At 38.8% G+C, this 25,352-nt stretch overlaps 1 protein-coding gene and 1 long non-coding RNA gene across 4 annotated transcripts in view; one reads left to right on the top strand and one right to left on the bottom strand.

Moving 5' to 3' along the window:
* Positions 1-5,700: 5,700 nt before the first annotated feature.
* LOC135328698 (uncharacterized) lies at positions 5,701-24,316 on the top strand. Its single transcript, XR_010389675.1, has 4 exons — positions 5,701-6,997; positions 10,322-10,443; positions 11,473-11,681; positions 24,198-24,316. It is a non-coding gene; the product is annotated as an uncharacterized LOC135328698 (long non-coding RNA).
* Positions 14,784-25,352, bottom strand: part of NRG3 (neuregulin 3) — a 456,623-nt gene continuing 446,054 nt past the window's right edge. For all 3 annotated transcript variants that reach the window (XM_064513775.1, XM_064513776.1, XM_064513777.1), the window contains 2 exons: positions 24,188-24,358; positions 14,784-18,530 (listed from right to left, as the gene is read on the bottom strand). In XM_064513775.1, the coding sequence (XP_064369845.1) occupies positions 18,023-18,530; positions 24,188-24,358 (679 nt within the window). In that variant the 3' untranslated portion in view covers positions 14,784-18,022. The remainder of the gene's footprint in view (positions 18,531-24,187; positions 24,359-25,352) is intronic.

A 25,352-nucleotide genomic window follows, 5' to 3' on the forward strand; every position in this document is an offset into this window, starting at 1 on the left:
TACTGCTCCAAATTAGTACATATCACTCATACATACGTACATAAATATATATGTCTCCAGCAGTCTCCCATATGCTAAACAAAAAGAAAACCCACAAGCACATGGTCTCTGATACAAGAAATAAGGTAGGGGAGCTACTTCTTGATCCCCAGTCTGAGTAAGTGGCTTTCTTGAAACCCTTCCAAATCCTTTATCCTTACTTCTCTCATACTCACAAAGTATCCTTTTTGGGTCACTTTCCCTCAGTTCAGTACTTCTTTAAAAGGTTTTCTTTAGTTTCATATGCATTTTCTTCACACAAGAAATTGATTTCCCTCCCCTCACCATGCATTCTGAAACCAGATTAAAATCCTGTGCATTTCTCTATGCATTGCTGGGTGCCATCCTCCTTAATGGCATTTGCTGCTTCTTCTGTAAGGTTGCTGTTCAGAACAATTCCCTTTCCCATTAGCAAATCTGGATGACTTGACTGATTTGAGATAAATTCTACCAGACTACTTATTAGGCTGCTAGTGTTTGATCAACTTCCCAATTCTGTGTTAGGATCATGATGTTAAGCAGGAGGGGGAAAGAAAAAAAAATTAAGACTGAAAAACAGAGAGAAACAGGGCAGCTTTTCATCTCATCAGGGATAACTGGATATCTTCTTCAGTTCTACATAAAAAACTCACTACCCAAGGTCTCCAGCTGTCTGTATTCCTCATCTCTGCAAGTAGCTTGCAGTAGAGTTGTTATTTTAATTGCTTTTCAAACTCATTTTTACACTTCCTAAAGCATCTTGAGGCTTTGCCACTGCTTGTATCTCCCAGTCCATTCTAAGCTGCTAAACAGAAACGTTCCTATTTCCCTTTATCTGCCCCTACTATCCCAGGAGTGTACTCCACATGATTCATGTTTCCAATCAATTTATCTTGTTATTCCAGATGGGGAACTTTGTATCTTAACTTGCAAACTGACTCTATTATTTTGTTGATCTTGTCTAAGATTGTTTTTCCTTTCTGACCACAGATCATCAACCTGTCCATTCAGGCATATAGTGCCTTGCGGTTTTGCTTTGCTTAGATGCAGTCTTTTAGTTTCCTCCAGAAATTTCAAGCCCTTCTTATGAGATGTCCCCTGGCTGCCAGGTTTTAATCAGCATCTTTGCCTTCCTGAAAGTAGACACAGGTTTCTCAACTCTGCCACTCACTCCTTTCTGGGTTCTGTGTTTTTGTAGCACGCTGTGCAGAAAGACTGTTTTGGTTAAACAGCAACCTCGCAAAACTGTAATCAGATAACTTCTGCCGGAAGCCTGATCTCCTATGTTGCTGGGTAGCATCCCGAAATCCTGCCCAAGATTTGTTTTCTCTACGAAAGGAAGTTGAAATGAGAGGCTATACCCCAGGACGACAAACACAGGTACAGTAAGCTGCCTGATCTCAAACTCCCTTCTATCCATCTGACACTGCTACATTTCTCTTAGTACTGGCTGAGCCAGCCGAGACTGGCGGCCTGGAGGCACACCCTGAGACACAGACCTCGTGTTTGTGAAATAAAGAGGTATTTTAACTGTGTTTAAATAGTTAATGATTTGTTTGCCCCTGGTTATAAAGCCCAAGAAGCAATCAAACAGCTTTCTGCACTCTCTGCTTTTATCAACAAGCTTCATGCATAAATACTTAGTTATTTGTAATACAAAATAGTAATTAATTTGAATTACACTGAACAAAGTTTAATCTTGGGAGAAAAACACACACACACACACACTCCAGTGAAGCTCAGCAAAATGCCAGGGCAGATTACGCACAGATACCATCAGGGCCCTCTGACACCTTTCTAATGAGCAGCTCCCATATTGGTGACAAGATCACCTCCAGCTCTTGATAATCAGTTGCTCAAGTAATGGTGGTTTCAATCACTCTGATGAAGTTGATGACAATGATTAAACTGGCTACTTAAGGCATCTTCTTGATTAAAGTGATATTTAATCCATAATAAATCATGAAAATCTCTCCTGTTTGGTTTCATGAGAGATACCTTTCATGACACTCCCAGGTGACAAATCCCTATCTCAGTTCCTCCTATTTCCCTCTCACACATGGCATGAGGTAGATTTTTGTCAGCCTAAGAAACAAATTATAAGACAAAGGGCAAATACTTCTGCAATTTCCATCCTTCGCTAATGCTGCTTCTTGCATACAATAGCAGCCTAACATTTTACAACTCTAAAAATATAAATAAAGAAATTCAACCTTTGGCATTGTGAGTTTTGGACTCCAAGCAGTCTCTCTGACTTGGAATGTACATTAAATCATCTTATTTTTCTATCATCAACCAGATAAACAGTATATCTTTTTTAGCATCGAAAAGAAACCCATAATATACCTATAATGATCCCTTTCTTCCTCTTCTCAAGTAAGCATTACTTACCCTGATGTGACTATGTAGGTAAATGGGAATACTAGTGTATTAGGGTATACTGAACTATTGCTCTGATGACGTTTAATAAGCTTCCCTCTCTGCATTGTTATTTCTTCCCAGTATTTGTAACACATGAGTAGAAGCTGTAAATTCAGCATCAGAGCACTAAACCAAAAGGTTTCAAGTAGTACCACGGCTGAAATTACTGCAGGCTATTGCAGCCATGTAAAAACAGAAACTTCTTGAGGAAAGGAATTAATAGTCCCATACAGTAATAGCTAGTGGTAGCTTTCTAGGAGCGATGAACCCATTTAACCCATGGAAGGGAACGATGTATGTTAGAGAATTTCATCTATATTGACTCAACTGACTGGGTAGGAATGAAAGGGGCATTTGATTTGGAAAACAAACAAACACCCCCCACACACACATCTATACATATTGTGTTGGTTCACATTTACAGTGAGAATTATCACCAATAAATCTATAAATGCTATTCAGTTCAAACTGAGAAAGCTCCCAAAATAAGACATACCCTACAGAGACTGGCTCCAGAATTTGTTATATCTAAAAGTACAACAGAGACTGTTAATACAGAGTGGCAAACAAAAAGCATCTGGTCTCTGCAGTGCTCTGGAAAGGTCAGAGAGCAAGGACAGCTCAGAGGGGACAGGCAGGCTCTTCCTTCACCGAGGCTCCCCTCTGCACATAGGGCTTGCCTGACATCCCAATCAGTTCCCCCCGCCCCCAGGCCCACCTTGGTCACGTATTGTTCACTACATTAGCATCAACCCTCCTCATCCTGCCAGCTGCAAAGAGGAAAACTGATGTCCATAACCTCTAGCTTTCCATAAAACTCTTCCTTTGCAAGTCACTGCTACATCAACTCTCTACATAGCAGTGGCTTGGCAGGGAACCATCTCCATGGTTCAAGTTGGAATAAGTGAATTCATAGTCAACGAGCGAGTCACCGCACCTGGATGTCTTCCAGGGAGCTCCCAGCGACGCTTCGGCCACCGCGGCACAGAGCCCTCTGCCAGGGGCTGCTTTCCCGGTGCCTGAACGAACACCGGGGCCCTCCGAGTTCCCTGGAGGCTTGGCCAAAACCAGAACCACATTCATCTTCAACTTCTGCATAGCTGTCATGTCTGTTATCTCTGATGTAAATCACAGCCTAGAATAGCAGCACTATTTTTAGAAGAGTAGCAGCAAACTATCAAGTACGACACAGAGAAAAAGAATGATAGCACTAGATACCACATGAGAAATACTAAGAAGGATAACTAGAGGCTTTACATAAGATACCAAAAGTAAGCAGGGTGACATAATGCAACTCCAGCATTTTGTTTTAACTGACAAAGAGAAACCTTATTCCCAGTTCCCCTCTCAGCCCACTACATTGAAGAGTTTTCTAAAAAAAGAGAGAAATAATAAGAAAAAACTGTTATAAATGAGAGAGACATAGGATGCAGCAAGACAGGCATACATAGCCTTACAAAATCCAAGCTGACCCTTAGTATCAGGACAGTTCTCTGCCATCCTAGGCTATACGAAATTAAGGGAAGGAAGGAAGGGGGAAAAACAAACAAACAAACACACACTTAAAACCTTCCTTAAATTAGACCTTAAAATTAAACCCCAACCACTTCCTCCAGCCTAATTTCAAGGGAAAAAAAAGACTGGAAAACTAAATAAACTTCTCAAACCAAAATGCTTTTTTCTAGCAATAATAATTATTTTCCTCTAGTCACCTTTATTCTTAAAAGAAGTCAGCTCTGCTGCAGAACATCACCTTCATAATGGAGTAGTTAATCTACTTAATCCACCACACCTAGCTCAAGCCAGTTGTTGTCAAAGTGATTGGTTAAGGAGGTACAGATGTGAGCACAAAACACCCAGGCACCACAAGCACAGGCTTTATCTATAAATCCCTTCGTGTTTCTGCACTCAGGTGATTCTGCTGAGCAACATTTTTATTTGTAGCCACCTCTTTTTCTGGTAGATAAATGTGGGGGGGGGGGGGGGGTCTTGCTTTTAGGGTAGATTCCTCCATCTAGTTTTGTGAGCAGGTCCCCTTTACTGACCTTGATCTGTCTATCTGGCTTATATCTATCTGAATATGGAGGAGGTTCACCGAGAGTTTGTTCTTTAAGTCCTTATTAAAGCTGGAACATAGATCTCCTGAGGCCTGTCTTTAGTTTAGGCGAGAGCTGTACTTCCCTTAGGCTTCCTCTTTGATTCACTCCTCTGCTGCACACAGAGAGGGCTCCTGAACTGCCAGTTTTTTCCCACTATCTTTGCTTCTGTGCAAATCCTGCTGTAACAATTCCAGTCAATAACATGATAACAATTGAAAGAAAACAGCAGCAAAATCACGAGAAAAGGGTAAAAGCAGAGTTTCATGAGAGGTGGCTGTTTTGCAGCCTGACCACCTACAACTTTACATCTCACTCTGCTGAGGAAGAATTAGTTATGAGAAACAGAAACTCTTCTGCTCAAGAAGAGAAAGCATCCAGGACACAGACATAAACGCAGCATTCTAAATATTATTAAATCAGTCACAATACCTTTGTTTTAAGGATCAGTGCTATCACTGAAACAAGGAGCTTCATGATCTTTGCTTCTTCGGTTGTGCTAGTCTGGGGACATTTCTCAAGTAACTAAGCACTTGACCGTGGTCGACGTGTGCACGTGCTCACCCAAGTCCTGGCAAAAAAGACACTTACAGTAAGACATGTTCTTATTTTTCAAGATACCAATAACATTCGTATAAGTGTCTTGCTAGCAAATAATTGCAGTGTTTACCATTAGCAGAAGATGTAACTTTAAGTGCAGCTCATAGAGGTAATCACTGGCATTTTTAGCAGCTTACTAGGGATCTGTGAGGAATATGAATTACAGGACTTAAATGGTTTGAGGAAAGCTGCAGATGACTGCCTAAGAAAGGTGCAGGCTTGCAGTACCAGGGCGCAGATCGTCACAAGAAACTTCTGAAGCCGTATAATCCATGCTGCAGTCTTGCTTCAGAAGGCAGTCTTAATTAATGTGTTTTTAACACTGGTGAAGGGAACTGCACGAGCACTCAAAATTTTACTGTCAAATATGACTCGTAACAAGAGTTTTATGAGCCACTCTTGGTACATTATTTAATTTTAAATTGCGCCCTTGAAAGTCAGCCTAGTTCCTCAGCATCTGAACCATTTCCCCGGCTGGCCTGACCGCGCGAACGGCCCACCGCGGCGCAAGCGCGCTCCGGGCGAGCGTCACGTGTTCGTTTTGGAAAGCGGCGGAGGAGAAACCCGCCCCTCACCCCGGGGTGAGGGGAAAGCGAAGGAGCCGCTCCTCACCGAGCAGCCCGCCTTCGCCAGCGCGGCCGCCCGGGGGCCTCGCCCGGAAAGGCGCCGCCCGCCCGCCCAAACGCGGCTGCAGGCGGGCGAAATCGCGCCCAGGGCCGCCAGGGGCAGACCTGCCGCTCCGGGCGCGCCCTGAGGCGCGGCGGCTGGGGCCGCTGCCCCGCTGCGCTCCGGGGCCGCTAACAGACGCGGAGCCGCCGTTCGGGCACGGGCCCCCTGCAGCGGCGCGCAGGTCGGCACCGGAGCGCGCAGCCCGCCGCGAGCCGCCGCCTCGCGCGCGCAGGGAACCGTTGCGGCCGTTGGCCGCCATTTGAGGCAGCGGCTGCCGGGCGGTGCGCGTCGCTCTGGAGGCGGCGGTGCCCGGAGCGGCCGGGCCCCGGCGGGAGAGGGATGGTGCTGCCGCCCTGCAGGCCGGGCCTGCCGTTTCCACCGTCCACCTTTTAAATAGGCGTTGCCTTGATGTTCTCCCTCTGTTCTTTATCCTGTCAGAAATAGTAGGGATGTTGCTTTGATGCGTTTCGTTGTACTGAGGTGGGAAGACATTTTGTGAAGAACTTGTGCTTTTCCTTTCCTTGGCCTCTGGAAGTTGGATACTGCTGCCTTGCTCTTTTTCCTCAGGTGATTTTCCTTGTGAATATGCAATTTTGTCACTTCAGCGTTTCTACGTGACTCATTTAACGTGCATAAAACTGAGAGGCTTGCAGGCTAGGCTGGAAAGACTGACTTCAACAGCAGAAAACTTGGGCTTTTCACGTATATGTTTCTGTATACGTTGAGACGCAAGAGCCTCGTGAACATTAGCATCTCTTACTGCAGACGAGCCTGGCTGAGCCTTCCACCAGCGATGCTGAAGTGAGCAAAGCTGTCATCTTCGAACAGATTATCTTGTCCCTCTTTGCGGCCTTGTTAACAAATGGAAAATCTGCTTTAAGAAAAGAGGTCACCGTTGATAATGCAGTGAGAGCACCACTTAAGGAGAAAGGGCTGAATTCAATTACACACGCAATAAAACTCATTTGTGAAACTAAATAGAAAAATAATACTGTTCAGCTTTGTTTACATATATGCATAAACCAGTCTAGGCAATTGAAGTGTAAAAATGAGTCAAAATGCAGATTGATTCTTAAATCAATTCTTTTTTTATCCTTGGAAACCATGGACAGGAATGTACAGCTCCACGAAACGGAGACCAAACATACAGAATCATAACATTCCCTGGAATGCCGAGCGACGGTTTTGCTAAGGTTAGTTCCTTTTAACCACAGTCAGCTTAAAAGTGGGTTCTCCTTCCAGTTAATATAATCGCATAGCAGTATACATCGCACACTCCTTGAAACACAATCTTTGTCATAGGCACTATGATTATTTTTCATCTCTTTTTATTACTGTTTTGACTGGCGGAAAAATAATGAACACAGTTGAAAATAAACAGCATTATCCCCTTCAGCAGTTTGTTTAGTCTATGTGTTTAAGTGGATACTTTCTCCAGCTGTGTAGATGAATTAAGTTGTAGCATTCGTTTTTGTGTTATAAAAAATGTTTGCTTATGTAGCTTTACATATCTATTATTAAGAAGCTCCAAATCCAACTCAAGTGTTTATCAGTGATTTTATTGACAGCAGAAGCGGTTTTGTGAATGTTCTACTTGTCTTACTTCAGTGAATGGTTCAAGACTTTCAGCTGCTAAAAAGATTTCACAAGACTCACTCTATGCATTAAGAATGCTCAGACTTCATATTAGGTGCTTTCATGCATATCTACAGATCAGTTTTAAGGTAAACATAGTTTTATGTGATATGGGAACCATCTAGTGATGCATAAAGGAAATTATGAAATCAAGGATAACTCCACATTAAAGGATAATCTGTTAAAATGAGGCCTGATTGACTCTACTTGATTAGTGATCAGCAAAAAGTCTGATACATTAGATTTGTGACTATTAAAACTAGTCCTGGGAATGAGCCATTCCACTTTCATTTCTGGACAGCTTAATGTCTTTGTTGATTAAATGGTGAGGACTGAAAACCTGTTTAATTAATAAATCAGACACACGATCTACAAAGGCAATTCTTCCTGTGCACTTTTTCCAGCTACCAGAGCTGGATATTCACAGTGAATAAACAATGTTTCCATTATCTTCATTGAATTTTTAAGTGCTTTTAATATGATCAGTTGCTCAGGATTGCATCTGCAGACAGTACGAAAACAGCACAGAGCGCTGTCTGGCGTTTTGTGATCTAATTAAGGAAGACAGACAAAGCGCTGTAACCCACAGTCTACCCACGGGGATGGAAAGTTGCCCGTGAGCAACGCAGAGCCTTCTTAGAGCATCGATGTTTGCACAGTGATGTGTTCTCATTATTTTCTGAAGCCACCTAGGAGTAGTTTTAAGTTAATGTAAGTGGAAGACTAAATCTACTTTGTGGGAAAATTGAAATGAAAACCTAAACTTTGTTGCCTCTCTATACAGGGTTACAGAGGAGCCCTTTTTTAAAGGACTGTGACTTGTATTTTATTCCAAGTCACCCTTTTTCCTTCATCTTAGGACTGATTTGCATTCTTAGCTTAGGAGAGCTCTTCTACGGTGAAACATGATGCTTTTTCTTTGCCCTTGGCCAAGCCTGCAAGATGCTAGCTTACCTTGGCCTCACTGTATGGTTAGTGCTTACAAGATTTAAGGAAGGACTCTTCTGCCATGTTTATTCATCAGCAGAAAGCAATGTAGGGCTTTGTGCAATGCCCACGCCTCCAGCAGTAGGGTGGCACTGCTACCTATATAATAGAAATGTCCGTTAGTTAAATGAAACTAAAATGCAAGTTAAGGAGAGTGGTAAAAGCTGTCTTTAGCTCTGTGAAAGCCCAATCTGAAATAAACCACTGACCAATTTGAAAATAGGCTACCAGTTTATGTATCATGTTCTGCAAATACGTGTAACCAGAACCATACAGCACCATTTTGGCATTACTTACCTGTCTAATAATTGTAACACTAGTGAATCTAGCTAGAAAGGTTTTTGGTAATTAGCCCTTAATTATGCCCCTGCCACCTGTGCAGAGAATGCAGAGCCTATCTCTTTTGCCTTAACCTTGCTTCACTATTCACAATGTTTTAAGTGTTTCTAGGTGCATTGGCACTTGGAAGAAAGACAGTCTTTCTTAGCAAGAAAGAAAGACTAGATAAACACGCACACACACACAAAACCTGCTCAGGATAATCCTCACTTTGCAGGGTGTCAGTTCTTCCTCTGTGGTCAGAATTTTAAGGAGTTAGTCTCCTGAGCTACTTTGGAAAAAAAGCTAGCATAGTTAGCTGAGATGAAAATGTAGAACATACAGAGAAGCTGTATGAATAGAACATACAGAGAAGCTTCCTAGAAAATTGCATTTGAAAGATAATTTTGTTAAGCAAAATTGAAAATATGAAAGATCAGCCTGGCAGCCCTCTCACACAGTCCATATTTAGATTTGAACGGATATGATAGCTGCACAGTAAGTATGGAGAGTTTTGCTTGTAGAAATACGTGATTTTAGCCTGTGAGACTCAGCTCTATTATGTACAATTGGAATGCCTCATACAAAAGTCACAATTGAAGTTAAATTATCAGAAACAGTTACTCTGCTAAAGACAGATCTGCAATGACAGCTTTAAAAAGACTTTGGATGGTAGCTTCACCTATGCAATAATCAAGAATATGCAATGAAGTATGAAAATGAGATTAGTTGGAATTGAACTGCTATAATGCCCTTCAGAAGTTATCCTTATGGACAGAGATATTTCTGCATGGATTGTTGCAGTAACTTAAAGTGTTGTGACGTAACAGGTCATTTCAGACTAAGCCAAATCCTCAGAAACTGTAGATTAGCCCAGCTTGTGGTACTCTGTATAACCTGACAGCAACTGAGTCCCATACATTTTCAGGTCAGATTATTTCATTACAGTTTAGTGAGAGAAGCATGCATGGAGCTCAGTTCCGACACCTGCATTTCCATAAAGTCACTGATGGAGGAGCTGCAGATGTGCTGGGAACTCGAGGAGGCTAGCACCAAACAGGAGCACAGGTCGGCCCCTGACATGTGAAAATCTGGGTCTTAGTTAAGTCAGTTCAAATACTAAGCCAACATATGGTCCTCTGTGAGCCACTTTCCTATCACACTAACTGTGCTTTGAGTGAAACAGCTGCCACTTGTACAATGCCAGAGTCTGACCTGGAAGTTTCAGGCAGTGCATATTTTCTTTGTGAATATTTTAGGTTTATTTTCCTTTTCATGTAAAACTCAGACTTGCCATTGATGTGCACAAAAATCTCCAGCATTTTAAGGGCTATTTGATACATAGAAGAACCAACTTGAACACACTTCTCAGCGATATGAAACACAGATTTCACCTGTACCCCATTATCTCTATGTGTATCTAAATATTTATAATTTAGGTATGTATCATCTAAGGATTTTTCAATAGTTTAACAGAATACTAACATGTAAAGTACAGATGGTTTTAAAAAAAAGCACAGAAGAAATTTTACTGGGCTCTTTTGATAATTCTCTGCTTCCGAAATTCCACAATTTAGCAGATTCCAGAATTTTGAAATCAGGAACTCAAAAATTTAACTAGTGCTGAAGATTGCAATTTCTCATCACCATTCAGAATTTCATTCACAGAAGAGAGACCTGAGCAAGAAATGAAAGAAAGGTAAGTTTCTCAGATGTTGTGTCTTGACACAACTTGAACTCTGTTCCTCCTCACCTGTGAGATATGCAGGAGAAGTCTTCTCCAAACATTTCACAGTGTGCACCTTTCAGCGCTGGTATGGTAATATTTCTATCAGCTGCTGTTTGCCCATCAAAAATATCCAAAATCTGAATTACTCTAGGATGTTCACATTCATTGGTGGCTCTGATCTCGATCTTAATTGGCTGATTTTTGAAAAAAGTCATCAAGTATTCAGAGCTCTTTTCTTTTGGGGGCATACTCATTATTCTCTCCTACAAGAGATTAGGGATAATCTAAAGCAAGTGAATCTCACTTTATTCAGAAAAACAAAGTGAAACCTATACTGCATTTCTGTCCTGCTTATGTCGAGGTATGCAAAACTTACCTTGGCCCTGTACAGGAGCAAACTTTGCATTATGAAAGAAACATTGTCTTAATGTGTTGACATGTAATGAAAACTCCAAGCCTGAGTTTCTTACAAGAGATCTTAAAGTTATAACTAACATGAACTATAAAATGGCCTGAGTATTCTTTCATTTCCCTGTTGCATCTAGATAACCTTCATGTACTACTTTTATTTCAGAAAAAGCATGTAGCTATCATTTCATTTTTGACTTTTTTGAATATTAATCATATTTGCATTCTTAGTTTCCAAATATTTACAGAACTGAGAGATCTCATTCATTATTCTTTCAAAGTAAGATGTACATTAAAAAGATAGTATTTGCCATAAAACTTTTCGATTGTTTTATAAACTTTGGCATTATTTGTATTACATAATTTTATGTAATGCATGTTAGGGATCTTAATGTTTGGAGACATTTTAGTATCAGTAAGAGGCAGAAAGCAACTTTTGAAGCCATAACTCAGGATACTGTAGATGAATTGTTGTCTTTGGTACTGTGAAAGAGCCAGAGGCTGTCTTACTAGCAAAAGTTTACATTGTTAATCACTGCAGAACAAATAATGAACACTAATCCTGTTACCACACAATTCATTCCTTCACAGGCAACAATGTACAAGTGACCAATACACTGATCTATGAGAAAACATGAGAAGACTTGAAGCGAAATCCTCAGTATTGTGGAGTTAATATTCAATAGACTTGGAAACTGGCTGGCACCTTGGTTGCCTCTCAAACGAGCTGAAGTTCTGACTTGCCAGCACACTAGCAGAGAATGCTTTACCCTGCAAACTCCTGGATTTATTATTTTAAGGTAAATGTTTATACTATTTTACACAAATGTATACATCATACAGTGTAACATACAGAAAACTATCAGTTTGGGGATGAGTAACTTTGCAAACACTACTTCCAGCAGTACGTTTGCATACTGGGAAAATGAAATATGCCTGACCTGTAGCTGTTCTTTATGTTGACCTTTAGCCACTTTAATATTCAGGTCATGCAAATGTTAATACTTTGTAAAATAGGCATATAAGCAGCAGGATTTAATGTACGGGAGATCAAAGCCTCTGAATTCTAGCATAGCATTCACATGTTGGACAGGAAAACATGAAGAGAACTTCTGACTGCATAATTTTAAGTGTTAGAAAACTAGTTATGAAAGAATTGTAGGAAAACACATTACAACACAGATTACATAAATACTTCTAGTGAACGGTTTCCTCCATTAGGTCTACTCATAGCAGAGAAATGTAAGCATATAAAATCTTGAACGTGAATAAAGATGCTGAACCACTGTAACTTCAGTGATGTCAGTAAAATCAGAGAGGATATAAGTCAGCATAGAAGTGGGCCTTGCAATGCAAGTGCAAGGAAAAAGGACAAGATAAGACCATGTTAATGCTCAATCACTATTGCGATGTGGTAGACTATAGTTAGCATTAAGGAAAACAGAAATATAAATTGCATGTAGGTAGAGAATATGTTACTAAAGGCTATAGTACAAATACAGAATTTCCATGCCACTACATACATTATGTCCTATACGTTATTTACATTCTGTAGTCATCAACAAAAAACATACTCGTTATAGCTGTAAAATACAGTAGTTTCCTTATAGCAAAAAAAAAATTTGTAGGTTGTGTTTGTTATATTTTTATTTTATTATTTATCTGGAAAAAGAAAAGTTTTCACAAGAACAGCAGTGTGGGGTACTAGGAGATCATTCCTTGTATAAAGGACTCTTAACCAAAGAGGATACTCTTAAATCTTTTCAGGAAAATAAGTGTCAGAGTGCAGCCCATCAGTGTAGCGTTACCATTTTGTCCCAGTTGTGGACATTGGAAATGGTGCTGTAATAATAAAGAATCAAAACCTTTGTTCCAATTCACAGTAGAAGTATCAAGAATTTGGGAATTTCTGCCCCTTTTCAATTTCTTAAATATTATTAGTTTGGTCATGAAAAAATTCAGGTGGTTTCAAGCTTTTGGTAATTTCAATACATATACAACTATATTGTGTTTTAAGATGAAAGCAATTTTACACTCTGCAGCATACACTGTGGATGATTGTTTCCTCATCTGCTCTGGATTTCCACAATTCTAGCCTACAATAATTGCTTCCCACTTCCATTAATACAGTTTGTGACTGTATTTCTTACAAGAAACTATCATTCTCTATGGCCCAATGCAATAATTGTAATCAGAATGAACAACAACATCATATTAAGAAGTAGTTTACTGCTGTTAGTTACTTCATTTACATCTTTGGATGAACTTTGCTATTTAAAATACAAAAAATCCTGTTTAATCTGGTGATTTGGGAGTGTCAAGTCCAAAACCTGAAAAGTGAAGGTGCCAGTTGTCTTCATGTGGGTAGTCATCAAAATAAAGTTAGGATCATTGTATATTCTCAGCAAGACTACAGGATAAGGAACTACCTTTAATATTCTATGAACTTGTCTTTTTTTTAATTTTGATCTAAGAGTCAGGCATCCAGACCAAGTAAGGGAACAGAAATAACCTTTAAGACTGTGTCAGACAATAGGTAATGTGATCATTGACCTGTCAGGTTATTGAAATGAAATTAAAGAAATCACAAAAGCTTAAAAATACATATTAAACATTTGCTTTTTTCCCCAAACTGCTTAAAGATGAAGTGTCATAAGTTACTTTCTTCTGTATTCTGAAATTAAACATTTTAAATTCATGCCAAGATAATAAAACTGAAAGTAACAGAGTAAAGGTCAGTTTATGTAAGCTCATTGTCTGACCAAGGGAAAAAACAATTTACAGGGAAATTGTAGTTTACTGAAAGGCGATTCACATATATGGCAATTTTTAAAGTAGCTTTTATTTCAGGTCTGTTCCTACAAGCTTAGTTTTATTTACTGCAGCTAGAACTCCAAAAGAGTCCTTTTTTTGTATTCATTTTCGTAACTTCCTTTCAAAGTTCAAGTAATGTCCAAAATTAGATTGAAGGAAGTTGTGGATGAATTGGGAAGAGGAATCCAAATTATCTTTCTACTTCTATTAGAAGTAGGCATGAATTATCTGATTGAACATTTTGATTCAGGAGTGTATCATCTAGTACATGCTTGATCATAAGCATATGCCATAGTCTCATTGGCTTCAAATTTTAAACCAGAAGCTTCATAGGATTTTGATGAACAACATCAGAATTAGCCACACGTTTAACTTGAGATAAATTCATCGCTGTTAGATCCCAGTCAGTAATATTCAGCCCTTGTAAGAGGATAGACCTGACAAACCTTGAACCATATTCTACTGAGGATAATTGGCACATGAATATGAGTATGAGTTTCATAAACAAAACAAAGTTCTATAAATCAGTGTTGAAAACCTTACATCACGCAATAGGCTACTTAACCTGTCTGATGCTATATTGGACATTGTGTAGAAGAGATCGGGGACATGATCCTCCATTAAGTTATTATTACTCCATTGACTGTATCAGCTGAGAGCTTGGCTAGGTGGCTAAATACCAAAAGCAGTCTGAATAGCACGTTCCTCATGAACGTGTTTATTGATCTAAATGTGTTTTTTCAAGAATTGTAACATTTCAGCTTTAGCTCATGGTTGTACTGAAGTGTTTTTCAGTGGTTAACATTATTAAATGTGCCCATACTTACCCACATTTCCTACTTCAAATGCTGGGATCATTCTACTAACCAATACTTCAGGAGCATTTTGGATTTTTTGAAGAAATTCTATTTAGAAGCAAAAAAAAAAATCACGATACGCAACATCTCTATTTCATAATTCTGCTCCACAGTATTATGCTGAGGAGATGTAGGCTTTTTCTGATCAGCTTAATTCTATTTAATTAGCTATTCTCCCAGTTTACTTGAGTGTAACACTGCATGAATTTTCACACCAGACTACACTCAAACTTCATAGGTCAGATATAATTTTTAATTATGTGACAAGTAAATTACTGAGTTCAGAGTTTCTTTCAGGGGGATTACAGGTTATTTTCAAAACTAGGCAGAGATGTAATTTTAAGAATGAACTAGATTCTACACTGACTTGCATTCCTTCTGGTCCATTGAGTTCAATGGGGCCATATGGTTCATAAGTAAAGCAAAATTTGGCCTACCATTTCAGCTGTTAAAGTACAACTTTATGAAATCTTTCGTTCTTTGACATAATTAAATTGCCAGACCTCAGAGAAAATGTTGTTCCATTCACTGTAAAATATGAGATTCCACAGGGTGAAAATAGTTGCATTAGAGAAACAGACAAATCACATCAAGGCTACCTATTTTGATGTTTTAAAACCTTTTTCTTTTCCTCTGTAAACAATGACATTTTCAATAGGCTCTGAAGTGATACTCTTAACAAATAATACACTAGTCTGTCATGTGGTTAATATTAACATCTCTCTATTCAAACATGCCGAAAACTGAATAGAACAGTTAACATATAACAGTCACACATCCTTTGCTGAATACAAGATCGCATCTCTAACATAAACTGAAGATTCCTCACCATTTCAGATCCTCATCTGTGATTCAATCAAACACTTAATTGTCTTAACTACATTGCTCTTTGACCGTTTCTGGGTCTTTTGGAGGTGCTAAGTGAACACATTCTCTCAATAAAGGCATTGCTTATGATATAGTTCTTTCTTCAACAGAAATCTTGCCGTGTGTTTCCAATACATTTCCAAAAGTGAATTTGCTGTTTGGTAGGATTTGGGGGCAAGTAGGCCCGTCTGGATTGGAAAGATTTCAATTTGAAACATCTGTTTAGGCCAGCATCTTGCACTTTACTGCAGAGAGACCATCTTTCGATACAATTAATTGTGAACACACTTCACAAATTACAGAATCAGAGCTGTATATAGTAGCAGTTCTCTACATTACAGGTGTGTCCATGGGGCTTAGCACAGGCAGATGGGAGCTCACTTTGCCTCTGTCCTGAGCTGGCAAGATGTAAACAGCATCAATATAAAAGTCAGGTGATTGCACAAATGTGAAGCTGAGCTCCACCTAATATATCTTGCTTTTCAGAGGGTTTATTTGCTGTGGGCTCGATGTCACACCAGCCGCAGTCAGCTCAGCCCATGGCCAGTAAGACTGTGCCCAGCCCCGATACATTGTAGAAACATGTCATGAGAGAGCACTGCTCACAGTGATCCCACCTTAAAATCTAGGCTCAGTGCACAGAGCTTTGAAGAAGGGAGTCAGAACAAGGCATGCTCCATCCTGGGGTGTAAAGTACGGTTTGCCCTTAAACATATTTTTATTGAAAACACACAGCAAAGATTACAGCCATAGAAAGTTCTGTAAACAAGACAATTTAATCAACTTTGTTTTAAAACAAACAAACAAACAAAACCCCCCAAATAAGACTTGCTGAATAAGACTTGTGAATAGTTTTGTTTTTTTTTTTAATACCTTAACTGGGGACAAAATAAATGACATACACTTTCAGCATTTCTTTTTCAAATTTACTTGACAGAGGTTAAAATATTGCTTTATTCTGACTCAACATACAACAGCACTGTGTGATCAATTGTGCTATTTTGAGAAGTCTTGAGAAGTCTTGTGAACTGGAAAGTCTGGGGCACATCTAATCAATTTAATAATTTTCTGCGAAGGATTTTTTTTTAATACAATCTGTATATACTGCAATTTTTTTCTTTAATCAATCTTCTGACTTTAACTAGGGAAGGCTATTTGGTAATTATTTACTATAGTTCATTTTCTTTTTTCCCCACAAGTAATTTAAGCAGACACTTTAATAATAATAAAAACAGGAATGTGTGTGTCACAGAACCCAATTCATTGCATTATTGACATATTATGTTACAACTGTTTGGGGGTGAAGAGGGTCTCGAAAGAAAATGCAAAAAAATGTTTATAATGTGCTCGGGATACTGCAACCAGGAAATGACATTTCTTCTCTAAGGCCTTGATCCCCTGCAGGGATTGATTTGGTGGAAACCATCTGCTCTTGTACAGCCCATTAGAGTCATATGTGCAGGTTTGTGGATCTGCCCATACTGAACCATCTGCAGGGTTGAAGCTTTAAAGTTCACAAGCCTAAGCCATGATTAATTAAAGTGACTGGAGAACTGAAAGGGGGAACAAATTAGGGCAGCATGAACACATTTCTGCTGGATTTTGATCATACTGGATCTCCCTGACTCATCTCTGAACAACCCATAATAAAAATAAGTTAAAAAAATACACACACACTCAGAAGTGCTCCTCGGAGCTTACAAATGCCTTCAAAGTATAACAGTTCAGAAACGTGGAGGGTTTTGTAACGAACAATGGAGTTTACAATCCCACTGTTAAAAACAAACAAAACCAAACCTGCCATGATACACACTTTTGCACTTCCAGTTTCCCTCGTTCCTCCTCTTTCTCCATCGATCCCGCTCTGACAAGCAGAGTTCAGAGCAGGACAGAGCAGCTGCGTCTCCTGACCCCTGCCTCGCGGCAGGCCCCAGTCCCACAGGACACTTCCCCAACCCAAAGCTCCTCCTACGAGTTTCCATTGACTTTCTTGGGCTTACTCACGTATTAAAGTAAGGTAGACAGTTAAGCATCTGGCTCAATTAGGGATTGACTGTCATTCCACAGTTGGTGCCAAACCATAGAAGTTGGGCAAGGAGCTGGTCTTTGTGGGTCTGTTTTCACACTATGAACCTGGAGCCAAGAGAAGAGGTGAAGAGAGGCCCAGGCTTGTGCCAGGATGAAGGGCCTGGCTAACCAGGGTATGAGTCCCTGATCAGCAGCTGACTGCAGCACTACCCTGAAACCAGTCGTGAATCTAAGAATGGTCTTGGCCTTTACTGAAAAAAATATGCATAGCCTAAGCCTTCTAACAGCCAAACAGGACAGTTTTAAAATGCTCTGTAACTGAAACTGTATGTATAATCCTGTCTAGAAAGCACTTGATGTAAGCTTCATCCCTCCTGGAACTTTTCTTTCCCTTAAAAAAATATTTTGTTAAAAAACACTATGATATGAGGGCGATTGACTATTTGGTTTCTTCTAAGTAGATGCTCTTAAATTAATGCATATAAATAATTTGTATTTAATTTCCTCCTTTCCTGTTTAGCAAAGCATCAAATGCACCGATCTCCTATTTCCCCTCCCACAACCCCCACACAAAGTCACTTGGTCAATACTGAGTCTCTTTGTGTTTCACTTTTTAAGACAAATTGTGCCTCTCGTTCTGATTTGGCCACGGGGCTCATGGGCAGAAATGCTGTGTTCTCACTCGCACTGTTGTCTGGTTCTAGGCTTGCCAGTTCGTAGTCCTCTGACCTCCTTGCATCAGTCAGAATTCGAATCTGCTCCTGGACAGTTTCTAGCAATATTTTCACTTCATGTTGTTCTGCTATAAGACAATTACTGACTGGGGAACTCACATTGACAAGTTCAGCAGAATAAGAGTTTTTGCACCATTTGATGCCTGTTACTTCAGGAACATTTTGCATTTGCATGCAGGCTTCATCCAAGCCCACAGACGGGATGATGGGAACTGAGTTGGCCCTTGAAGATGAATATCCAACCAAGTCCTTCTGATCCACGTTATTAAAATAAGGGGTTGTCTCTCTTGAAGGCAGTTGCATATTTATTGAAGTATTCTGAGGAGTTTTTAAACCACTGGATGAATACCTGAAAAGAATAATAATAAAAAAAAGTGTCGTATATCAAGCAGTCAGATGCAGCCAGCAGTAGAAATCTTGTATGAGATTCAGCAGACGTCATTTTTTTTTGCACACTACGAGCTCTTAGCGTGGCCCTGGGGAAAACAGTGCACTCTGGAGACCTGTTTTTCATTCCCAGATCTGCCTATGGCAAACCACTGCTTTTCTCTCTATCTCATTTTCCCTACCAGTGTATGAGAATAATGACAATTCCTTTTTAAAAGCTTCTGAGAGTTATACTATCTGCAACTAATTTATTATAATGACTCATTTCTTCAAGTTAAATTTAAAACTCCATTCCTACATTCCTAACTGTGGAAATGGATTGATGTTTTCTTTAATAGCAGAACTCTTAGGGTCAAATGACTAATTAGTAAAATACTTTAAAAGGTGTAGAAAAATGAACTTCAAACAAAATATGGTTGTGTAGTCTTTATTTACATGGAAATGACTGTACTCCCTTCCAAATGACTAGAGCTTCTAAGTTCATTGTACCTCTAAAAATCATGCTATTTTTTCAGTCACCCATACTCCTGATGTTGGCCTGATTTGTTTTCTTAGCTCTCGTCTGGAGATAGAGTTAATACATTGGGCTCTGGAAAGTGTCTGTGTTTTGCTGATACTGTTCTCTTGTGTTTCAAGGAAAATCCTTTATTCTCCACTAACACATGTCACAGTCCAATTTTATTTAATGTGAAGTTACTTTTATGAAATTTCATCAGTATTTCCATTTTGTTTCAAAGCCAAATTAATTATTCTTATGCAGAAATGTTTTGATTTACAGGAAATATTTATAAAAACAGAGATAGAAAGTACACTAAGCATATAATAAAGGAAGCGTAGCAACAAATAAGCAGGTTTACCATTTGAGAAGGAGTATTACTAGAATGCTAGTACTTCCACTAGTTATGATTACCGAGGACCATAAACATCCTCTCAGTACTGGAACATATTTTATTCTCATTAACTTTAGAATCACATCACTTATTTAACAAAGCAAGGCAGTGGTGAAGCTACAAACAAGGAAAGCAACATCTAGATAGATCTAGTACAGAAATAGGTGTCCAAGTTCTGATTTTAAGGTTATTTTTTCTGCAAGGCACTTAACCCCACGAGCCTTTATTAGGAATATTCTTGTATTTTTACATGCCTCACTTCTTTTGGCATTAACAGAAAGAGAACTATGAAAAGAAAAGTGAAGTGCATAAAACAGTCCCAGTCCAGTATTAGAGTACAGTATTGATCAAGCAGCAAGGCATCCTTCAGCCCCATCCTCCTGGTGAGCTGACAGACAGACAGGGAAGAGAGGAGGAGAGGTCTTTAGGCATATTTTCAGTAGCATCCTACTAACTGTAATTAACTTGTCCGTGGTGGCACTGTGTTTGTACAACCGCTCAACACATTAACCTGTGCATGTGTACGCACACAGTTCTGTGCAGCCCCCATACTAATGTTCCATAGGCATCCACAAACGAGTACGAAACACAGCGGGGAGCTTTAAGATATGGAGGAGGCTTTGCAAACTTACCTGTTATCTGAGGGAAAAAGATACTGCTTTGGGAAATAGGACCCAGAGGAATAATAACGCAAGCCCCTTCCTGGGATACATGATGGAACTTCCTGTACGTGTTACACAGCTGCAGATACACTTACACTGTGCTTGCACACCCTTGTAGCCCTTTTATAGCAGGCCTTTTAAGATCAGTTTTTGAAGGATTGGTGTGAAATACTGATCAGGGAAACTATTCCACAGGGAGAACAATTTAAAAAATAAATGAAAACAAAGCAGTGCAGATTCTTCTGGTCTGTGCCTAATCTTGCTTCCTTTGCATTTGCTTATTACATAATTGCTCAAACAACTATCGTTGGAGGGATTTCATAAAATACATTATTCCCTTTTTTGGTAATTCAGGCCCTAAATGTATTTTCTGGGCTGTACTCTGAAAACAAAAGGGTGTGAATTTTAAGGAATTTCATGTGCCATGGATGATATACGTGCAAAACCAAGAAAAGACTGAATTATCTAAATGGGCTCAATAAGAAAACAATAACTTTTGCCAGTTGTGTAACAGGGATTTAGTTAGTTTTGGTATTCCAAAAACTAATTGGTAGCAACAATAACATGTATCACAGTGTTTGGCATATTTCCATAAATTATTTCAAAATTCAGACCAACACACCAATTTTATGCCAGAACTGCATATTTCTGCCCTGCTCTCACAGAGCTTTTAAAGGAGGGCCAAGGCCGGATTAAAGCACTTACACCGTGTGTAACAGACAATGCATTAAACGAGTAGGGATATTGCAATGGCCCATGTCTGACCCAGCTTTTGGTTAATTACAAACAGATCCATGCTCCTACTTGTGACAGTTTCTGTTTTCAATAGAACCACGCTTAGACCTGCAAGTCCAGACTCATGATTACCTTCTCCTATAATTAAACTAACATTTCCAGAACTGTATTTTTTTCTTGAAGAAGGATATCTATATTTTCCATCTGAAAAGTTGCTTTCTGTCTGAATAAATTCATTCATGCATGTGTTTCAAAGTGCAGTTTTCTCTCCACACTTTTCCTAAAACCAAGCCAAAAAGAAACTCAAACATTTATAAATATGCAGTAGTAATTATCTGTTTCATCCGTACAATGTTCAGGATTCTAAATAAAAGAATGAAACTGAACAAAGCATACTAATTATCCTGCCTTCCTAAAACAGGTTTTAAAGAGAGACAGCAGGAAGGGAATGGAACTTAAAATATAAACTGGGTTGTATTTAGCATGGTACAAATAGTTTTGCTGTGAACTCCAGTGCTCATAGGTGTTCAGTGTATGAGCCTGACTGCAAAGCCCATTGAGATGAATGGGAATCATTCCACTGGCATTAACAGGCTTTAGTTCAGTCTTATAAGCTTGTATACCTATATATACACACTCTTTTCTACATGTACATATAACACAGGTCTTATATACATAAACATTTATATCTGTATATATACATCCACACTAACAGTTAATATCATGTAATGCAAACAGCTGTTGAAAACGCTCAATGAAAATGCTGTCCACCTAACAATATAAACTCGACACCCTCAGAGACTTTAATCAGACTCTGAGGATGTGAGTGGCACGGACATGGTTTGTTTTCTTTAAGGACCTCATTTTAAGCAGGTTGTTCCCCTACTTTGAGTAGTGTACTGATTAATCAACTCATATTAATTGTATTTGACTCAACCTGCAAATATCAGATCCTGCTGCAAATATGAGACTTGGTATTTCTTGAAAGCAGCAAAAGCTTTCATCCTAAGATGGGATGGGAAGATGGAACGCGTTTTTGTAAGTGGAGAGAAACTGATCAGGTAAACTAGTCTGTTTTTTATAAAAAAATAAACATACAAAATCTGACTCAACTTCAGATGGAGCTGCTGATGGATAAACTTTAACGGGTTGAAGGAATTAAGGAGATAAACCACTTTGATTTGTGCATCCCTATCTGGGAAAGATGGAGGAAAAAAGGGAAAGAAAGGACTGTATCTTCTGCAGGAGATAAGGAACTTTTCAGTTGGACTGGAAGTCTAATGAGAATACCAACACTATGGAACTCTGGCACATGTTTTGATAGAAAAAACAGATTTGGGGAAAACCTCTTCCAGGTTATAAGTATAGAGTTCCACATTAAGTGGAATTAAGGAATTATTTATGTTTTTGTTCAGAGATGTGTACTTGTTTTTTGGTTAAAGAGATTACCTCATTACTGCAACACAAAATAACTTGCAAAAAGTGTTGTTACATTCCTTAAAGACTTCATTTTCATAAAATCCATCATCACTGAAACTTTGTAACAGAACAAGATCAAAGAATTGCTTTTATTTTCATGCCTAACACTGACATTCTTGTAATTCCTTTTTATGGGTACTGTTTTAGGAATTTGGCATCATATTTGCGATATGTACGTACTGCTGTGATTTCCTGTCACAACAGTACCTTTCGATGCATTCAGAGAACTATTTCTGAGAAAAGATCCTATTGTGAGAATCTGCAGAGACATACAAAACGCACAAAATACAAATAAAGTGTTGTAGTGGATTGAGGCCAGAAGGGTGGTCAAAAGTTCAACATTTTGCAGAAGTGCAAATTTATAATATAGGTCAATATGAGATGTACATGTAATACCAAAAATTTATTTCCTAGAGAAGCGTAAATAAAACTGCCCAGACTACAGCTTTGCTGTATTTTTCTCTCTCACTTCTCAAAACCTAGAAGGAGGCTGCTGCATTTTTCAGAAGCCTGTTTCACAAAACTGACATTTAACAAGGAAAACTGTGTTAGGCTGCTCAGTACAATAAGGTTTGCATTCTGATTGACAATTTTCTTAAGGAATTAAACCTACATTATCATACAAACAAAAAGCAAAATATTTACTGAAAGAAGTAATAAACAGGTTTCTCCTACATAGAAACAAATAGTAAGAAGGAAAGAAGTAAGGAACATACAACTTTAAAAAAAAACTCACCAGAAACCCAAACCATTTGCTACTTTGCTTTCACCCTTCCCAAATAAGCACTACCCTTGAGCCACCCTTCCCAATTAGAGTGACCAACTTTGTTAGGCAGATTCAGCTATGTAAGATCCAGTGAGTCAACTCACCCTCTCACAGAATACCAGGGACTGCGAAATCCTACTGCAGGTTGGAAAGTATGGGCAGGCAGGTGTGTGTGGTGGCGGGTGTTTGTGTAGCTGGGCAAAGACCCACCTATGCAAAGACACTTTTTCTTAGTTAACACTTGTGGCTGACTGGATAGTGATAATGGCTCCTTTCTTCCCCCCCAAAAATGACACATGTAGGTGACTCCAATCCTACACTTCATAAAGCCAATTCCAATAGTTCTTTAAGGTACAGCTGTCCTCCCACAGTATAATTTCATTTACTTCACCGCCCTTAAACGTGACTTGCACATGTTTAAATGAAACCTGTGTTACTGTATTCCGTCCCAGCTACTTCTAGTTTTACACAGAATATGTATAGATTCTGGAAAGTCTTTGGAAATCTATGGGGATATGTAAATATTATGCAAAATAGCTCAGCAATTGCAAAGGACTTCAAAGATAGCTGTAGGTGCTCAGAAACACTGAAATTCAGACCTTATGTTTAGCTGGAACTTACATCCAATATTCTACTAAGCTGAATTAAAAAGGAAAAATATCTGACACCTGACAATCTACATAGGTTTATTTTAAAAACATAAAAGTTGATCTTCTCAATAATTTTTATTAATAGTGCTGATGGAAGAAACAATGCTATGCAGAAGGCACAAGAACTGCAGATCATGGCATTGCTAAAGAAAGCATCATTTATAAAAAGTAACGTGGCCAGTCACTTCCAGTTTGTTTTGATCACTCCTTTTGCAGACTTAGAAAGGCTAGAAAGAGCAGCCAGTCAAATAAAAACATACTACCTTCAAAGAGCCAATATGCTAAAAACATTCTTCTGCTTTCAGTACTATAAGCCCTGAATCCACAGTTCACTAAAAATGTTGCAAGTACTGTAATGGCAAAGCATAGTAACTAATGTACCCTTTTATTTTGCAGCCACTGACAAATTTGCTCACTGTGGTTATTTTCTTACTTACCTTTGACAAGGTATCGTGTCCTGGTCTGTGATCCTTGACTCTTCTAGCTGTTGATATGCTGGTCCCGTAATTCCATTGAACCTACCCCGAGGTAAGGGAGGAGTCCTCCGAAAGGCATTTTTATGTAGAATCCCACCTTTTTGTCCTGGGCTGCAGCATGAAGACAGACTTCTAGGAAAAAAAGCAGAAGTACAGGAAAAATTATCAAAGCAAAAGCATAAACTTCTATAGAAGTAGCTTCAGAATTAATAATGCATGGATTGTTGTTTTTATAAACTTTGCTCTTCAGTCTATGATGTTAGTAGAAATTCTCTATGGAAATACAATGCTACAGTTCACAGTTAGCTGTTGTTTACTCCATATTTAATAGATCAGCTTCCTTCTAGGATTAAAAAGAAGTGACTGGTAAATTAAATGTTTTCTTATATTTGATGAGGGATGCTTCTTTTTTTCCACACTACATCCATAATCCTGGTATGTAGAGCTGACTCCTCAGACAGTATAAATAGCACAGCTCCATCATATCTAGCTGAGCTCAAAAGCAGATCTTAAATTTGGAGCCCATTATATAATCTAGCAGCCTAGGCGGTTCTGCTTGTTGATATGATGACATTAAAGTGGGAGAAAATATTTCAGTGAAGCTGATGAACTCCCAGCTTGAAGAAACCTTCTATGACAAAAATTTTCTCCACATTGGACAAGATTTCAGAATAGATGAAATTCTCTTTATATACATTGATAAATACTGTGTTGTTTCTTTATGTGATACAATACAAACTTTAATATGGTAAAACCAAGTGTAAGTTAAGTTTTCGATTTATTTTAGAAAATTGCTTTTTTAACATAACATTTTTATAGCATTTTTGGAGAAGAATAGATTTTTCCATTTTGTGCAAGAATTAAAAGGCTTCCAGAATCCCCATAGTTTTATTATATTAACAATAAATTCAGTGGTTGCTAATGCAAAAATAAGGGAATATATTCAAGGCAAGACATAACCTATTTCTAGTTTTAACAGGTCACAGTACTGCACAGCATGACTAGCTGTTCACTTTCCAGCTACTCCTATTTCTTTTGACATCTCCTGGGGCTCAGAAATGCATGTATATTATTTAATATTCTGTCACATCGTTAATGATATTTTCATATAGGTTTTGTGGGTGCA

This window comes from Dromaius novaehollandiae, chromosome 6 (assembly GCF_036370855.1).
Source record: "Dromaius novaehollandiae isolate bDroNov1 chromosome 6, bDroNov1.hap1, whole genome shotgun sequence".
NCBI classification, from domain to species: domain Eukaryota; kingdom Metazoa; phylum Chordata; class Aves; order Casuariiformes; family Dromaiidae; genus Dromaius; species Dromaius novaehollandiae.